Genomic DNA, 16,696 nt, shown 5'->3' on the forward strand with positions numbered 1-16,696 from the left:
ATTGCGCAGATTTTTACATAGAATGCACCGTTAAAGAGCAAAGAGATTAGATTTCACATGGCCGGCTGGAAGATTATCATATGAATCCTACGAAAGAAGTAGTTTGGAACGATTTGGTAGAGGAAGGAGGATCTAGTAATACTCGCCAGTGACGGCGCCAAGGAAAAGTGACTGGGGGGGGGGGGGGGGGTATTGTAGATGGCAGTTATATTAAAACGCCTGAAAATTATATATGTATAGCAGTGGCGTATACCGAGTCCAAGATCTGAGCTATGTCACGTGGTCCTACGCTATAAATAGAAATACATTTACCAACTCCTAAGAAATGAGGTTGCCAACTCATAGGAAATCAGGTTGCCAACTCATAAGAAATTAGGTTACCAACTTCAGAATCAGCATCATCATCTCACTGATATGAATAATATTATTTGCAATTTCTGATCGATTTTTCTTATACATTTCATTATGTAGACATTAGGCTTCGCAGATAGCCTAGAATATACGCTCCTGATGTATAGACAGACAGACACAAACATTACTTATCATGTATGTTGTTTTGTGCCTGTCCTTTTTAATGCTGTGTGGGCGTTTACAGCTTAAATTTCTTTCTTGATTATGAGTTTATCTCCATACGATTGGTTAGTCATTTTTATTCATGGGAACCACCGTTGTTTCTAGTGGCTTATTTCAGTACTGGGAGACAGGTAGAAAATGGCCTAAAATAGTTTCCCCATTTATAATTTCATAATTCATCGTCTTCTTTGAGATTAAACTAGTGATATAAATATTCAAGTGATAAGAAAATATCAATGACGAAAATCATATGTTTTTGAAGAGCTTAATTTTCTTTCAAATAAACATGACATTGGAAGACAATAATTTTCTTAAGTATTATAAACAACAAAAATCGCTTAGTGAAGTGAAATTCTCCTATTCGTATGTGCTTTGGAGAAAACATCGACCACCTTCGGTGAATTGACATTCCTCCTCCCCAATAGCAAGGACAGCCTGGCAGTTTCGAGAAAAGATTTAAAAAGGTTTTCAAACACGAAAAGGTTCTTTCACGCTCTGCACTGGAAACAAGAACTGTTACAGAGATTACAGCTAGAGTGTGAACCTCGTGAAATGCCAATTTATACTTCGCTAGGAAATCGACGAAATCCATTACGCCTAAGTGTAGTACTTTTGTTCCATCCTCGTAACGCTTAAGAGTTTTGGGCAAAATATACATTTCAGCTATCAGGGCAATGATATGACGGGAATAAAAACTTGCAAAGGGTACAGTTATCTTATAATTCAAGAACTGTTCTGGCCCTGGTACACCTCTAACTCTACCACTCATAGCACCAGCTTCATCGTATGTTTGTGCTACAAAATTATAGCCATCTGTGGAGTTCTTGGCAAGAAGTTCTTTGATATATGCAAAGAGCGAACCTGCGTCTAATGATTGAAGACCGGTGAATCCTAAAAAGCGTTATTTTACATGCCCGCGATACAAATATCAGACAATCGACACCTGTTCCTTCCTCACAAAATGTATTTTGTTCCATCTGCCATCAATGCGAATACTTTCGCCTCTTCCACTTCCTGGTTTATTTTGCTGAGAATAAGTGTGGACATTACACAGATTAATTTGTTTTGAATCGACTTGCGAGTATAATTTGCATTTTAAGGTCCAAGTTCAATATATTTCCAAATAATATCGGCGCCTTTTGAAATTAGCTTTAAGAGTTCCAAGAACTAAACACCGCCTCGGAAAGCAAGTCCCTGAATAGCAAGATGCATCCACAACAACTGACATGTAGCTAGTGTTGGCTTTACCATCTTTGAATGTTTTTCAATAATTAGCGTTGCTTGAATTGATTGAATTATTGTTTTTAAGTCCACTTTATGCACAGTAAGGGTAATCGGGACTGGACCTACAGTTTAAAGTGGGATCCGAACCACTGTGCCTCCACGGGGTATCGAACCCGGTCCCCTTGATTACAAAGCAACAACGCTACCACTGCGCCATTGGGGAGGCCCACTAATTAGCGTTGCCACTAACGATCCACTATTATAATAATTTGCCGCACTGCAGATGATGTTTTGTGATCCTCAGAATTTCATGATGGTTTTAGGACCATCCACATTTAACCCTTTTTTCCAGTTCTTAAAACTGGTTAAAAGTTCGGTTAATCGCGACGATTACAGGGCATAAATGCGAATGAGAAATCACCTATGCCCAGGTCGGCGCTGGAATCTTGAAAGAAAGTTACGCACACACACACATACAGATACTAAATCAAAATTAATTTTCGTTATTTAAGTTGGTATCATCATAAGCACGCAAAGTGATAACAAGCAGAACACCACTTAGAAAATATGAAAAATTGCAATATTCTTACAAATGAAGACCCTTATTATTCGATAGTTCATTAACGTCAGCTGGGGGGGGGGCGGAGTGTCTGAATGGGGGACGCCTGCCTCCCCTCTGGCGACGTCACTGATACTCGCACACGCAGAATATTATAAGTTTGAGATCCTAGTTTATTTTTAGTCAAAATGTCATTAGTCCAAAGATATTAACATTTTAATGATAAATATGCAAAACTGACAATAATTAAGTGAGGCTGCATTCCCGGAATTTCTTTCTCAAACACTTTTCACCTGCAGGTCGCAGCGTTCCGTGAAATCAGTGGTGCACTATTAAATTCATATCTTTTCCAGTTTGCAAAGAAACTCGATTAGTTTGCCGTTTCTTCACGTTCATACTTTCGCCATGTAATCAAGAGGTCCCGAGTTCGATACCCGCTGGAGGTATATTACACTGGAGTTCGGGAAAACTTTGACGTTTATACTTATTGCTAATAAACAAATATTGTATAGGATTTCGTAACTGTAGTCAACATACGGGACATTAAATATATTTTACGGTTGGTAAGTTGTAAAATAATTCATACTCTTACTGTTCTGTTACAAATTCCTGCAGTGTTTCTCAAATAGGGTTTTCCCAACAGGAGCTACCGGATGTTTTCTGGTTGTTGTTCCCATGTGGCAACACTGATTCTTTATAGTGTTCGTCAGCTGTGGTCACAGAACGTGGAGACATGGTTTAAAATGTATTACGGTAAATCGTGCTCTGTGAAAATTACATTTCGCCGACAGCGAAAAAGAAAGATCGCGCAATTTCACGCCTCTGCGTTATTTGCTTTGGGGCTACGTGAAAGGAAAGGTGTAGTTGTGATTGAGCCACAGTTATGTAAAATTTATCGGAAATCTAGACAAAAGGTGACATCATGAAAATTTAGCCACGGTGGCTCATTGTCCGACATTGTATTTTATATCTAACTAGCTGACTGTCCGGCGTTGCGGTATTTATTTATCCCAATCTTCTATTAGACAGAAATATAATGAATTCTAACTATAGTGTAAAATAAACTTAGAGTTGAACGGCATTGGGAGCGTCACTATTCATCTCAGCGGCACCGAAAACTATGGATTCCACGCTAATATCGGTAGTTTTCGATTATTTTTACATGTCACCCCCTTCCCACACCCAGCCCTAGGGGTGCCAGGAGTGTCTTACCGCACAGTATTTCTTTCCAGATTGGAAGTCATATGTGTGCCAAGTTTGGTCATCGTGAATGTCACCAATTAGCTTAGACACTCCGAAAACTATGGATTCGACACTATTCTAGGTCATTTTTGACATTTTATTTTGCACCCCCCTCCCGATAGGTGATGAACTTGGAATTGGACGGCATTGGGACTATTCATCTTAGCGACCCGAAAACTATTTATTCCACACTATTATGATGCACAGACTGGTCCCTTGGATAATTAATGGTTTATATCACAGTGGTGTTTAGTAAATTCATTGTCTGTTATCAATAAAAACTAGTCAAAAGAATTATCGTTCATTGTGTTTGCGCATTATAGTGGTAACGGGACTTTGTGGCCACTCTGTACATCCATTTTTATATATATATATATTGTAGTCGAGCATACTCTACGTGATTCACAGTTTTCTTATTGTGCGTTTTTAGGCTGTAAAGGGGCATTCAGCACACACGACAAACACAGACCCCACAAAGAATTATCATGGCCGTGGGGCCAGGCGCCAGAGCTTCTCTGGTCTGCAAGAAGCAGTTACTGTGGTGTACTACGTGGATGTGAGGTTGACTTTTGAATGGCTAACCATAAGGTTACACCTTACACCCCTTACACTCATTTGGTGTATCGAATAGAAACATCTCCCCAAGGTAATAATAGCCCCGTCTACAGTCCAGCAGAATTAACTTGAGAGTAATGGCCGCTCTCTAAGTGATGCAACTGCGCTCGAATTGGCTAGAGCGGGGGACTTCCCGCTGTAACGGGCCAATGGAAACTCTAGAGTAGAGTTTGTAGAGTTTCCATTGGCCCGTTACAGCGGAAAGTCCCCCGCTCTAGCCAATTCGAGCGCAGTTGCATCACTCACAGATCGGCCATTTCTCTCAAGTTAATTCTGCTGGACTGTAGTTCGCCGCACTTTTTGGCACTTGGTGTAGTGCAGGTGTATTCCAGTGTCAGGGTGGTGCAACGAAATGACGTTCAACCAAATAGACGGGAATCAAGTTCAGAAGATTCAACAAATGCCTGTCTGCTGCTTTAAACGTTCATTTGATTACTTAGCACTCACCACGTGACCATCATACAACACACATACACCGACCCAGAACTTAGTGCAAACGGTGCAGACACCAAATACACTACTTGACACCAAATCAACGACTCTGTGTTGCACCGTGTAACCAACTAGACGCGTCGGTGCAAACAGAGTCAAAAAGTGCCGCGAACTAGACGGGGCTAATAAATTTACAGTAACAATTTTAAATCAACGAACAGACTCTTTCCAGAATTTCTTTTACGGCGCTCGGTCAGTGGGATCCATGAGTATTACCGTGCAAATTGTCCATCACCATATTCGTGCACTTTACTTGACCCAGTAAGAGCTTTAAGAATTAAAGGAAAACTCAAAACAAGCTGTTGACAACTTCTGCACCATCATACATAAAAATCCATCGCTTAAAAACACATCGGATGTAAGAGAAAAATTAGTGAAAATAGTCATGGACAATTTGCACGGTAATACTCAAAGATCCCACTCTACAAATAATACGCTTAGAAAACCAGGGATTTTTTGCTACGAAAAGGGAATTTTTGCCTTTTGGGAGGGAAATTTAAAGAAAACCGACAAACCGGCGACTTGCACAGCAGAGGAAATCAACGATCTTAGGATGCAGCCGCTGTGAAGAAGCATCGTGCACGTAGCGACATCTTTGAATGCCGGACACGTGTAACGGCAGTTGCAAAAGTCGAACCCATATGGGAAGAGGAGTTGGTTCAAAAGAACTGCTGGAAGAAGTCACCGCAGGTTGAGAGCGTCACACTCAATCCCCCTCTAACACATACAACCAGTACCTGTTGCATATGTTTCTGGTTTTTCGTTAACAGTGTTCGCAATTCGGGAACGTTGGTCGCAAGATGCGACTGTAATTGATATAGTTTGGCGTCTGTGACAATATCAGGTTGAAAGTGGTTATGATCCTTACAAAAACGATGGAAAACTTGTGTGTATGGCAACAGGCTACTCTCGAAATTTTGCCATAATTACACTGTGCTGCAATGAGAAACAAAAGTAGCCGTTATTATACATTTTGCGTTACTGAATAACGAAAATGATACTATCTTTCGTTGATGGGCTCTTGTTTAAATATAAAGGCAGGCAATCTAACAGAAACCACAGAATGCCCTGTACGTAGAGACCTCATTATTCGCAATCATGATAACACAGAATGCCAAATATTTTTATAACTTGTGGGGAAATGTAACTTTAGTACTTTACGCGAGGTAGAAATGCATGGTGCTGGACAACCGTCATTTTGATACAACATGGTTAATCTTTATTCAAGTAAGTATCTTGCTACATTCAATATGCCGTCGATAAAGTATGTTCCTAATTGGCTACCGATAATTCCGCACCAGAGTTGGTGATGTTCTGCTTCTCTTTCTATTAACCAATAATGCATATTATGTCGATTTATCTGTCCATTGTAAACGAGACTTTTATCAAGAAATAATACTGATAAGAAAAATGTTCATCGTTCTGTATTTGTTGTAATGGCCAACGACAGAAGTTCAGACTGTTTTGAGTCATCGCGTTCGTGCAGCGACATGTGATAAGGATGGAATTTCAATTGTTTCTGTATGCACAAAACAATGGCTTCGGACATTCCTGAACCCCGAGCAACTTGCCGTGAACTTACGTTAGGATTGTGTGCTAATGCTTCTACCAAAACACTAATTTAAGCACACTTGTTCGAATCTTCTACTTCGGGTGAACAACTTTGCGTTTCAGAAAATGTCTTCACAATTCGGCGAATGCTTGCGAACACTCGGAAGAATTCTGTGTGGCAATCTCTTAGGGCGAGGGGATACAAATTACGTGCATTTCGAAATTTCGCTGAGTTTCCCCGTAAATAAAAATCATATCAACTTTTTCTTCCACTGCAAAGCGTATACCACTTTCATTCAGGGTGCGAAATCCTGGGGGACAGGAGGAATTTCCCCCCACCAACAATTTTGACCCCCCCCAAACAAAAGTTTCCCGGGGGAAGAGTTTTTTCTTCTAACAACCAAATTTAAGCGATTAGTATTTACTTCTTATGTTGTTTACTAAGGATAATATGGAAAACACACAGAATAATAAGTGCAGAATGCTCTGTCTACACCAATAACAATATGCGTGCAATAAAAGAAGAATGGAAGTCGAACATAATTATAATAGTTTTGTATTAATACAAAAAGTAAACAAAAGCTTGTACATAACAAAACTATTTCGTAATTTATTGACATCTTTAACCAGTTAGTAAAGGAATTAATTTGCTACTTTGCACATATCTGATACATATATAAAAGTAACTAATTAATTACTTTGTGTATTTAATAACAATGTTTTAAAACATATTTAGTAATTAATTGTCTTTTATATTTAATAACATTATAAATATCCATATCATATATATATATATGGGATATGGGGTGTAGATTAAGATCTTCTCCCCCCCCCCCCGTCCAGTCTTCAATGATTTCGCACCCTTTCATTAATCACTTTAACAAAGTATCTTACAGTATCAAGAAGAAAACTTCAATGACATTTAATTGCAGACATTGATCGTTATTTTGATTCTGATTCATCCAAGACTCTTGAACGACTATTGGCGCGTAATATCTAATGTTTACAAACACGACTTCATAAACGCGCACTACAGAACGTCTCCGAAAATATGTTGTAAGTACTTTTCCTTGCGTAATAGGGATTGCGCAAGATCAAGTGAGCTTGATCCGACGAGCGCGTTAATCCGCAAATAGATAAATATCAACGTTTCGGGAAGTTTCGTGAAATTATAATCTGGGGGAAAGGTTTCTGGAGGAAACATTCCGTTTGGTAGCGGCACAAGGTGTCAAACCCTCCGTAAATGCACTTTATCTGGAACATTCGAAAGCGAATTCCTCGAGTCACATCAGGAATGTTTCGCGATATCGCGCTTTTGCTTAAATATTGTGGGCCGGGGTCACCCTTTCAGAAGACACCCAAATGTGAACCTTATTTCCACGTAGCTACACTCTGGACCGCACTAACGAGGCTCTGTGTCTGGACTCGCATCCAGTGGGGATTGTATTGCGTGCTGTCCGTATGTGTGTGTGTGATTGACCTTTCATCTTAGCACATTTCATTCTCATCTTCGCGATTAGCCAAAAGTGGCCGAAAAGCGACGTACAACAAAATCAAGTTAGCAAGGCAACAAACAGATAACAGTCGATACTCAGGTGTTGGTCTCGCAGAACATTTAATATACAAAGTGTTTGCTTCTAAGAGTGTAAAAAAAATCTCCAGGATTTTTATTCTTTAAAGCTGGCAAGCCTATTAATACCATGTATTGTTAATAATGTATTTTGTAAAGCTTGTATTTACGTAATCCTCAAGGCAAATGAATTACATTCACAGCTCTGCATGTTTGCCTGTTGTGATAGGACGAGGCATGTCTCTCCAGCGTGCTTCCCCCCTCCCCCGCTTCCGTTAGACTGAATCGAGAGCAGCTTGCCTCCCCTTCCGCGCCTCACAGCAGGCAACGGAAAATAGGTCTTCCTTTTCACACGTGCGTACAGCACAAGGCCCGCCTAACAAGGATGACGTCACAATTGCTACCACGATGGTGTCACTATTTACACTTTCCGAGCAGGTTAGGTTATGCTGAGTTTCGCAGGTTTGCATTTCCACAATTTTCAACCTTTTCATTTCGTGACGCCATTCATTCGTCGAACAGTGGGCGTCATGCTCGATAATTGGAGAGAAATTTCCGGTGGGGTACGGGAAAATGGGAAATTCTCTGACAAGTTGGCGAAACACTGCGTATTCTTTCGTCGCGTAATTCATTTTTCCTAAAAATACAGCTAAAAATTACCACTAATGTTATTGCTGTCTGAAATTGTTAGAATTTCATATATTTTTCGCAAATTGTCCAGCCAGCAGCAAATATAATATTACGGAAAATGTTGAATCAATCAATGCACAAACAAAATGTATAACTTGGCAAAATTAATCTTATTTTGGGGGGGGTATTCACTCTTTCAGAGAAAAAAATATGGTAGGTTTGTGGATTTTTGTTTTTATGGATCAATGTAAATAATAAATGAAGATTTTTCATGGCGATTTTCAATCTTTCTAAAGTGAAGGGAAATGTATATGAAGATGGGGTATTTTGTATCCAGGAAAGGGGAATTGTACTCACTTGCTGTAACACTGCTTGTTTACATTGCTTCTGTATCACTTTTTCTCAACAGACTTTAGGAATATAGTACACGCGATGAAGCCACCATACCAGTACCACTCACATAGTTGCTGTGGGATCTTGTACGTATTATGAGCAGACCAATATATTCATGGGCAAAATAACACCACAACCAACACATAGAAAAGGAACTATTTCTCAGAAGTCACGTGGTTTTGTTTACATTAATTTCCTTCTTATAGAGGATGGAAAATACTAACAAAAATTAGTGTTCCTTTACAGGGGTGACCACCGGGGGGGGGGGGGGGAGTTATGGCGCAGGTTGCGTCATCGAGATTTTTGAGGGGGATTTTTTACCTTCAAATAATATAAAATTGAACATTTATATCTTTTTCAAAATATATGTAAAAATTTTACACCTTAAATGCACCATATTTAATCCATTAGATGAAGAAATGAAAGTGTTTAGGGCATTATCGAAAGGGGGGGGGGTTATCGAACTCTTACATATTAAACTTTGGGGGGGGGGAAGAATCCAACTCTAGGTCTTAGATTATGGCGAGTACTTCAGTTTGAGGGGGATTGAGCATTAAATTGAATGGGGTATCCAATTCTTGTGTATTACTATTGTCTTAGACTGTTGCGGAAATTCTGGTGTGGAGACTTCAGAATTATTTTTTTGGAGGACACAATATCTACTCCAATATTAACAGTAAGTATAAAATTGGCATGGAAATTTTGGTGGCCGTGGTGGCTCAGTCCGTAACGCGTCTGACTACCATGCTAAAGGTCCCGGGTTCGACCCCGGTTCAAATCCGGGAACATTTCGAACGTCGGAAGCGGCCCCGACGTCCACCCAGCGTCGAATAACCTTCATGGCGTGGTGCTAAGCACAGGGGAGAACTTTACTTTTTTATTTTGGTGGTAGGATTGAGTATGAAATTTAAAGGGGGAGATTAGAAAGCTCTTGATAAAGTGTTAAATCTTAGATTGTCAAGGAATTTCTCCCCCAATCATATCATTCGCGCCCTTAAACCACATCGTAATCCCCACACTGTTACGATCAACAGTGAAGAATAAAATCGTGGTTTGATAATAAAAGAAAAAAGTTATATTCCAAGTATGGAGGTCTATTTTGAATTTTATTTCCTCCAAATTTTTGTTTTTAAAATGCACAAGGTAATTATAGTTAGTTATTTTTTTCTTATAAAACGTCCTGGAAAAAATATAAACCCTTTTGCAGTCTATGTATGAAACATATGCGTTTTATCTTATCTAGAATGAAGTAACTGAAAAATTAACCTTATAAATACTTTCTCAAGTAACCGCTGGCACAGAGTTACTTTCTGAAATAAGAAACCGTATCTGTAAGTTATTTTTTTTAGAGAAGTGACTGCAATTCAGTTGATCTGCTATGTAACATGCAAATGCAATAACAACAAACAAGCTACGATGTACGAGACGCTGCACCAGTCGACTCCAGACGCTATGACAGACATTTAACTAAAATTTACACAAAGAGAGGGAATTTTATTGAAGAAAAGGGAATTTTTGCCTCGTGAGAGGGAAATTCCTCGGATCATCACGACTGCTTGTGCCGCACGTACGTGTGAACTCAAAAGTAAAAATCAGGCCAAGAGAAAGAGGAAACAACTTACACGAGGCCGGCGCCATCTTGCGACGCTTCCAGCGGGACGAGACCCACCGCTAGGAGGACGTCGTCGTTCCAGCGTTCCACCTTCTCCTCCTCGAAGGGGCCGTAGATGACACAGTCATCGTTCCGGGTGACGTCATCGTCATCTTTCCGCCTCGCGTCTGTCCTCCGCAACTTCCGGTGGCGAGCGCCAACTCTCTGCCGAGGGAGATACCTGTCCGGGACGGCGCCTCTTTTTAGCCTGCTCCTGGGCGGGAGACCGAGCAGCTCGTGCTCGACGTCTCGCTCGTAGCACGACTCGGAGAAGTGGAGCGAGCACACCCTGGCCGTGGAAGTGTTGAAGGACCCACGCCGCCTGCAGATCCTGATCCAACGGTTCCTGGCTTCGTTCTCGGAAGGGAAACGATGGTACCTGACCGTGTGGCCTTTGGTTTTGCGGTGAGAGTTTCCACAGCTAGACACCGCGCACTGTGGCATGGTGCCAGACGCAAATTCCGCCCTGCGAAACACTTCACGAACGCGACACACTTGCACACGACACCTTCACAACACGTCTCACTGACCACAGAAACATCTGCGCGGTATTTTTCCACCCCACACGCACGTTATCCTTGTCGTCTGCTGCTTCGCTGTGTTCGTTCTTGCCTGCTGGCCTGAGCACCGTGTGACGTAACATACAAGTGCTGCCCTCCTGGCCCTGGTGGCAAAGCAGAGATGGCCTTGACTGAATCAGACTGGAGTACAGTGTTGCTAATCGCTCCAATGTTTACCAAACTTGTTTGTGCAACGCAGTTTGCCCTTGCACACGAAGTTCGCTTACGAAGCAACGAAAATTCAATCTTTTGAACATCTTTCTGGACAAGAACGCACCAGAAATAGAATAAAAGACAGACATTCTCTTTAAACAAAGAAAGCAGCATCATCGGAGTGTTTTTCACACGAGGGCTACAAACGCACAAAGTGTTTGGCAGAATTCCTAAAAGACGAAACAACAAGAGTTTTTCTCAACTTCGGTACCAGCAAATACATTGCCTGGGGATGAATCACAAACCTCGTGAGAACACAAAAACGTACTTTCGTAAACGCCATATGCTATTCCGTCATATTTAAGGAATGTCCAACCATAAATACTCGTATTGACTTGAATACATTACCAGCACAAAAGTCTTTGGTCCAAGGCTAGTACATAAAGACAAATCAATCGACTGTGTTCCGATATATGTACTTCCGTCGATGTACACTTATTACAGATTAAAACTACATTTCTATCAACTAGTTAGAAACGAGATTTCACAAGATCATTCAATGCAAATTTATACTGGGCTCGAAATAGTATGATGTGATTATTCTTTCTTTGAATGCAAATGTCGTCAAACCAGTGGCGTAGATTAGGGGGTGCTCCAAATTGCCCTCCCCCACGTTTTGGCACCCAATCGCCGTTCCTGCGTCAAAAATATGAAATTCGCCAGTGATATGATGATAACGGTATTACATAGTAATTCCTCTGTTGTTGTTTTTTTGGAGGTTTCTTTTTATTTCGCTTATTTTACTTCGCATTTCTGCCACTTTTGGCTAATCACGAAGATGAGGATGGGTGATGATGAAATTGATGAAGGGGCACTCGCAAAAAACACCAGTTTATCTGTTCTGTCAATACGAGATAACTGCTTCTGACGAACTTTGTGAACCAATAACAGTTCACTGCCTCTAATGGGTCGACCTGTATGTATTTCACATTGACTCTACCGAGGTCACAACTCACATCTGAGACATAACGTTGCCACTGGGCGATGCGAACTAAAATTTAGCACGATGGTGAAACCGGAAATGACGTTACAACTGTATCCACGGGCGTCCGGAAGTGGAGGGGGAGGTGCACGGCCTCCCTGGAAAACGAAGGAACCTAAAAATATATATTTCACACATAAAAGTCCATTTCTGTCACAGTAATTTGTGTTAATCATTGCAAGAGCGTTGCAGGAACCACTGGCGTACGCAGAGGGGGATAAAGAGGCTGCAACCCCTCCCAAAATTTTAGAAAATACAAAATTCAAATGAAGTCAGTAATGAAGTCGGAAAAATGTTATTTTTGTGTTTGAATAACTTTTAAAACGATGGTTTAAAATGATAATTATAGCTCATATCTCATGAAAATAAAACACCAACAACGGGATATCACCGAAATTGATTTGCGGATGCAATCTATGATCCAAGCACGTATTTAATCTCACTTTCTTCAGTAAAGTTTAGATTCATGGCTCTGAACCCACGTTCACATTCAGCTGTAGATATTGCTTCAATTTCAGTTGAAATCACATACATATCCTTTAGTGAGGTGGAAATGTGTTTTGGATTTTCTCTCTAGATGTGAAAATCTTTAGCTACTGACGCACACATGGTTTCGCTTACATTAAAGTTCACCTGTCATGTCTTCATAAAACACACGTTCTTAATCATCTAAATGCCATGTATGTGCATTTCATAGGACTACATGCGAAAAGAAACCTAAGTCTTCAAGCCGGCTATTCATGTTGTCCACCAAAGACTGAAAACACTGCTTTCGAACGTATGGTTTTCCTCTAGCTCCTACACGGTGAATGAATCGTTTTCAATGTTTCAAGAGTAGCCATGTCAATTTCTTGATTTCCTCTAAGAACTGAAGGATTTCGGTTTTGCGTATATGCAAGGGTGCCCGGCAAGGATTTTCTCTCAGGGTCATAAAACTGTTTATTATTATTATTATTTTATTTTTTATTGTTGCTATTATTATTACTACTACTATACTACTACTACTAATGTTTTTTTTTAAATTACATAGATTTGTGATTTCCATATTCTGTATATCAATTTGCATAACTGCATACCGACAAAAAGCTGTTTGTTTATAGTTAGATAATCAGTGTGAAATAGACTGTAAGCTTAAATGTAACCCTACTTGAAATAATAATAATAATAGTTGCTGTAACTTACGGCCTGTAAGTCACAAAAAACAATATTTTTTTCTTATAAAATATCGCCACAATTTCACCATTCGAATCACATTAACTGTTTCCAGAAATCTCGGGGGGGGGGGCAAGCCACCTGGCCCCTCCCTGCATGTATGGGTACAATGATAGTTCTTTCAGTACTTGTAGAGAGTCTTAAGATATAGCAAATATCATAAATAATTACTTCGTCAAATATTTTACCAATCTTTCAAACATGAATCCCCCTGGAGTCGATCGGGGACCATCTTGACTTTTTTTAAAAGACACAACAAAACAATACAGATCTGAACAAGCGCTCGAACAGGAGTAAACTACATTTCATGAATTACATCTGAAGTACGCTTGTCACAAGGTAGACTCGCGTTACTCCAAGAAACGTCTTAACAGGCGCGAGGTCGCCCGACGTGTACATTTCTCAACCTCCACGGTGACAAGGCAGTAGGCTGCCCGGCGCACCGTAATTACTTCAAAATAACATCCAGTACAAACTACCTTTTTACCTGTAAACTGGACACCAAGGCACTAGCTTGCCCGGCAATCCAATCTCTTACAGCATCCGTTTCGGGAGACCTGTCCTCCGGTCCTAGCTGACCGAAGCAAAAACAGCGTCTCCCTTCCACGTCTCAGTTCCAACAGCCGACCTCCCCCACTTTCATCTGGGAGTTTATATATGTTTGGTTGGCGTCTGTTGCCAACGGCCCTTCTTTCAAGATTTTTAATCTTTAACAGCTAAACTGCCCGCCTTTTTCCTTGAACGTTCGAAACACGAAGAAAGAACAGAGAGCCACAGGATTTTTATACATGGAATATATACCTAAAAATGCATAATAAATAGTGATGTACTTATCACATATACATATTTTTATGCACGTGATTACCTAATTAATTAACATATTAGCAAAATATTTCAATAAGGAAAAAAAAAAACAGTTGCCCTGACAGGGGAGAAGGGTAACACCTTCAAATCACACCATAGGCGCCGACTCCATGGGGCTGGGGGGGGGGCTCGAGCCCCCCGATGTTGCCCCAAATAATTTTTTAAGAGGATCTCATGTATTATTTTGCTTCTCTTGTAAAGTTTGCTCTGAATTGTGCGAGTCATTGATATATTAGGGAGATCTGTTTTGCACTCTGTGGTAGCAGCTATTAAATGTAGGGAATATTTTGCTTTATGGTTGACGAAACTTGTGACATATCCATCCGTGAACAATTGACATTTTTGCATTCGAACTGCAAATGAAAATTTTAAATTTTTGAGGAATTCATGGGCTTTTACGAGATTCCGAACACTGAGGCCAAAACTTAAAAAAGGGAGGGAGTGAGAGTCATTCATTAATTTATTTCAGTGATCAGAGCTCCCCCAATAATTTTGACAAGTCGGCGCCCCTGAATCACACTCTGAATTAAAATTAATGGATGCACTATCCACTACTTTTAAATGACGAACTTCTGATTTTCCGTTCCACCACATTCGAAATGAGCCCGAAAACTAGGTCTAGACCTAGAGCATTATGTTTCGGAATTATCTTTTTTAAAAAATAACAACCACACATTCTAAAAAAAAAAATATATATATATTTATGTAAACTTTCGATTAAAAGCAGGAAATCCATTTGTGCTCTTGTAAAATTGAATTTACCATACCCCAACATTATGTATATAATATAAACACACACACACATACATGCCCGATCCTGTGGCCGAGTGGTTAGCACATCGCGCTGCGACGCCAAGGGTCCCGGGTTCGAATCCCAGTCGGGCTTGGTTGTTTGTGAATGTCCAATCATCAATTTTCATCATTTCATCACTCATCCCCATCTTCGCAAATTAGCCAAGAGGTACAAAACGCGAAGTAAAATAAACAAAATCAAATCAAACACGCATGCATGTACACCCCTCCCATCCCCCCCCCACACACACACGCACACACACACTTATGTATATATATAGGACGAATCTCCTTCAGCCCCCCCCCCCCACAAAATCCTGCGTACGCCAGTGGCAAGAACATGCACAGAGAGTACTGTTCGTTTGGAATAACCAATAACCACGGCAGGAGATGCATGATGTGCCAAAAATTTCTTAAGATATCTCTACGATTTCTTCCTTCATCCAGCTCATATGTATTCATGATCCATCCTCAGCGTAGAAAGGCAAAAACAGCAACGTAAGGAAACGAGAATAGACGAAACGAAGTATCTATAAAAATGCCTAACATTGCCCTGTCGTTCATTGTGATCGGATACTAAAATAGAAGAAGAATGATGCTTGCATTGAGTTATCCACGTCACATGAGCTATATAGATAGCAAGCAACACAGGTCGCGATAACTGGGCATTGTGTTTCTGTGCAATGCAACGATTCTAGGCCAAAGTATGTGTACGCAATAATCCAACAACTGCTATGCGCAAGGAATGTTCAAACTTCGGCGTTTTTACGCATCAGCTAGGAGTAAAAACGTGCCCAACTAACAAGACACGGTATAAAGAATCGAGCATGAGCTTGCGAGAGTTGCATCACAGCTTGTTGCAAATCTGGTGTCAATTAATGTTGGAGAGTTAGCAACACTGAAGCAAACAGCACTATCTTCCCAAACCATGAACCGGACGCGGCAACGGTCTCTCAGGTCAGCGTTCTAACATCTGCGTGCCTTTTCTGAAAAACTGTCAAAGGCGCGAAGAGATTTCCATACCGTTATGCGTGTCCGGAAAAATATCTAGTGTTCAAGGTGGGTGGATAACATTTCCCAAGGTGCAATTCTGGCGTGTTCGTGTTTCATTTGTTTGTTTATTTGCTGCACACGTTGTGCCTTGAAAGTCTGCACCAGTGCACCCACGCATGCAACTTTTCTTCGCGTCAACAAAAGTGCAAGTTGTAGGCATAGATGTCGATTTCATATTTTATCGAGGATGGGGGGGGGGGGAGGAAGGGAAGCCTGACACTCGTTAAAGGAACTACAAACAACATTCCCGAATTTTCTTGGATAAATTACAAGTATTTGCCTATTACAAGAGACGATGGAGGATTTCTATTAGGAGAGGGCTGGAATTGTAAAGGTCAGTGGTGTGCCCAAGGGGTGTTGGGGGGTCATAACCTCCTTTTCACCCAGTATTCCGCCCCCCCAAAAAAAGAACGTCAGAGGCAGGAAAAGGGGGGGGAAAGAGTGTAGTGTTGACCATATCACCTCCATGCATATCCCTTCATTTTATGGGGTGGCTTTACTTTTTACCATTTTTTTCGGA

At 40.7% G+C, this 16,696-nt stretch overlaps 1 protein-coding gene across 1 annotated transcript in view; it reads right to left on the bottom strand.

The window, feature by feature from the left end:
* Nucleotides 1–11,097, bottom strand: part of LOC145988517 (uncharacterized) — a 72,166-nt gene extending 61,069 nt beyond the window's left edge. The window contains exon 1 of the mRNA XM_083123405.1: nt 10,472–11,097. Coding sequence (XP_082979531.1) covers nt 10,472–10,944 — 473 coding nt within the window. The 5' untranslated portion in view covers nt 10,945–11,097. The remainder of the gene's footprint in view (nt 1–10,471) is intronic.
* Nucleotides 11,098–16,696: the final 5,599 nt, after the last annotated feature.

This window comes from Lepisma saccharinum, chromosome 6 (assembly GCF_977018435.1).
Source record: "Lepisma saccharinum chromosome 6, izLepSacc3.1, whole genome shotgun sequence".
Taxonomy (NCBI): domain Eukaryota; kingdom Metazoa; phylum Arthropoda; class Insecta; order Zygentoma; family Lepismatidae; genus Lepisma; species Lepisma saccharinum.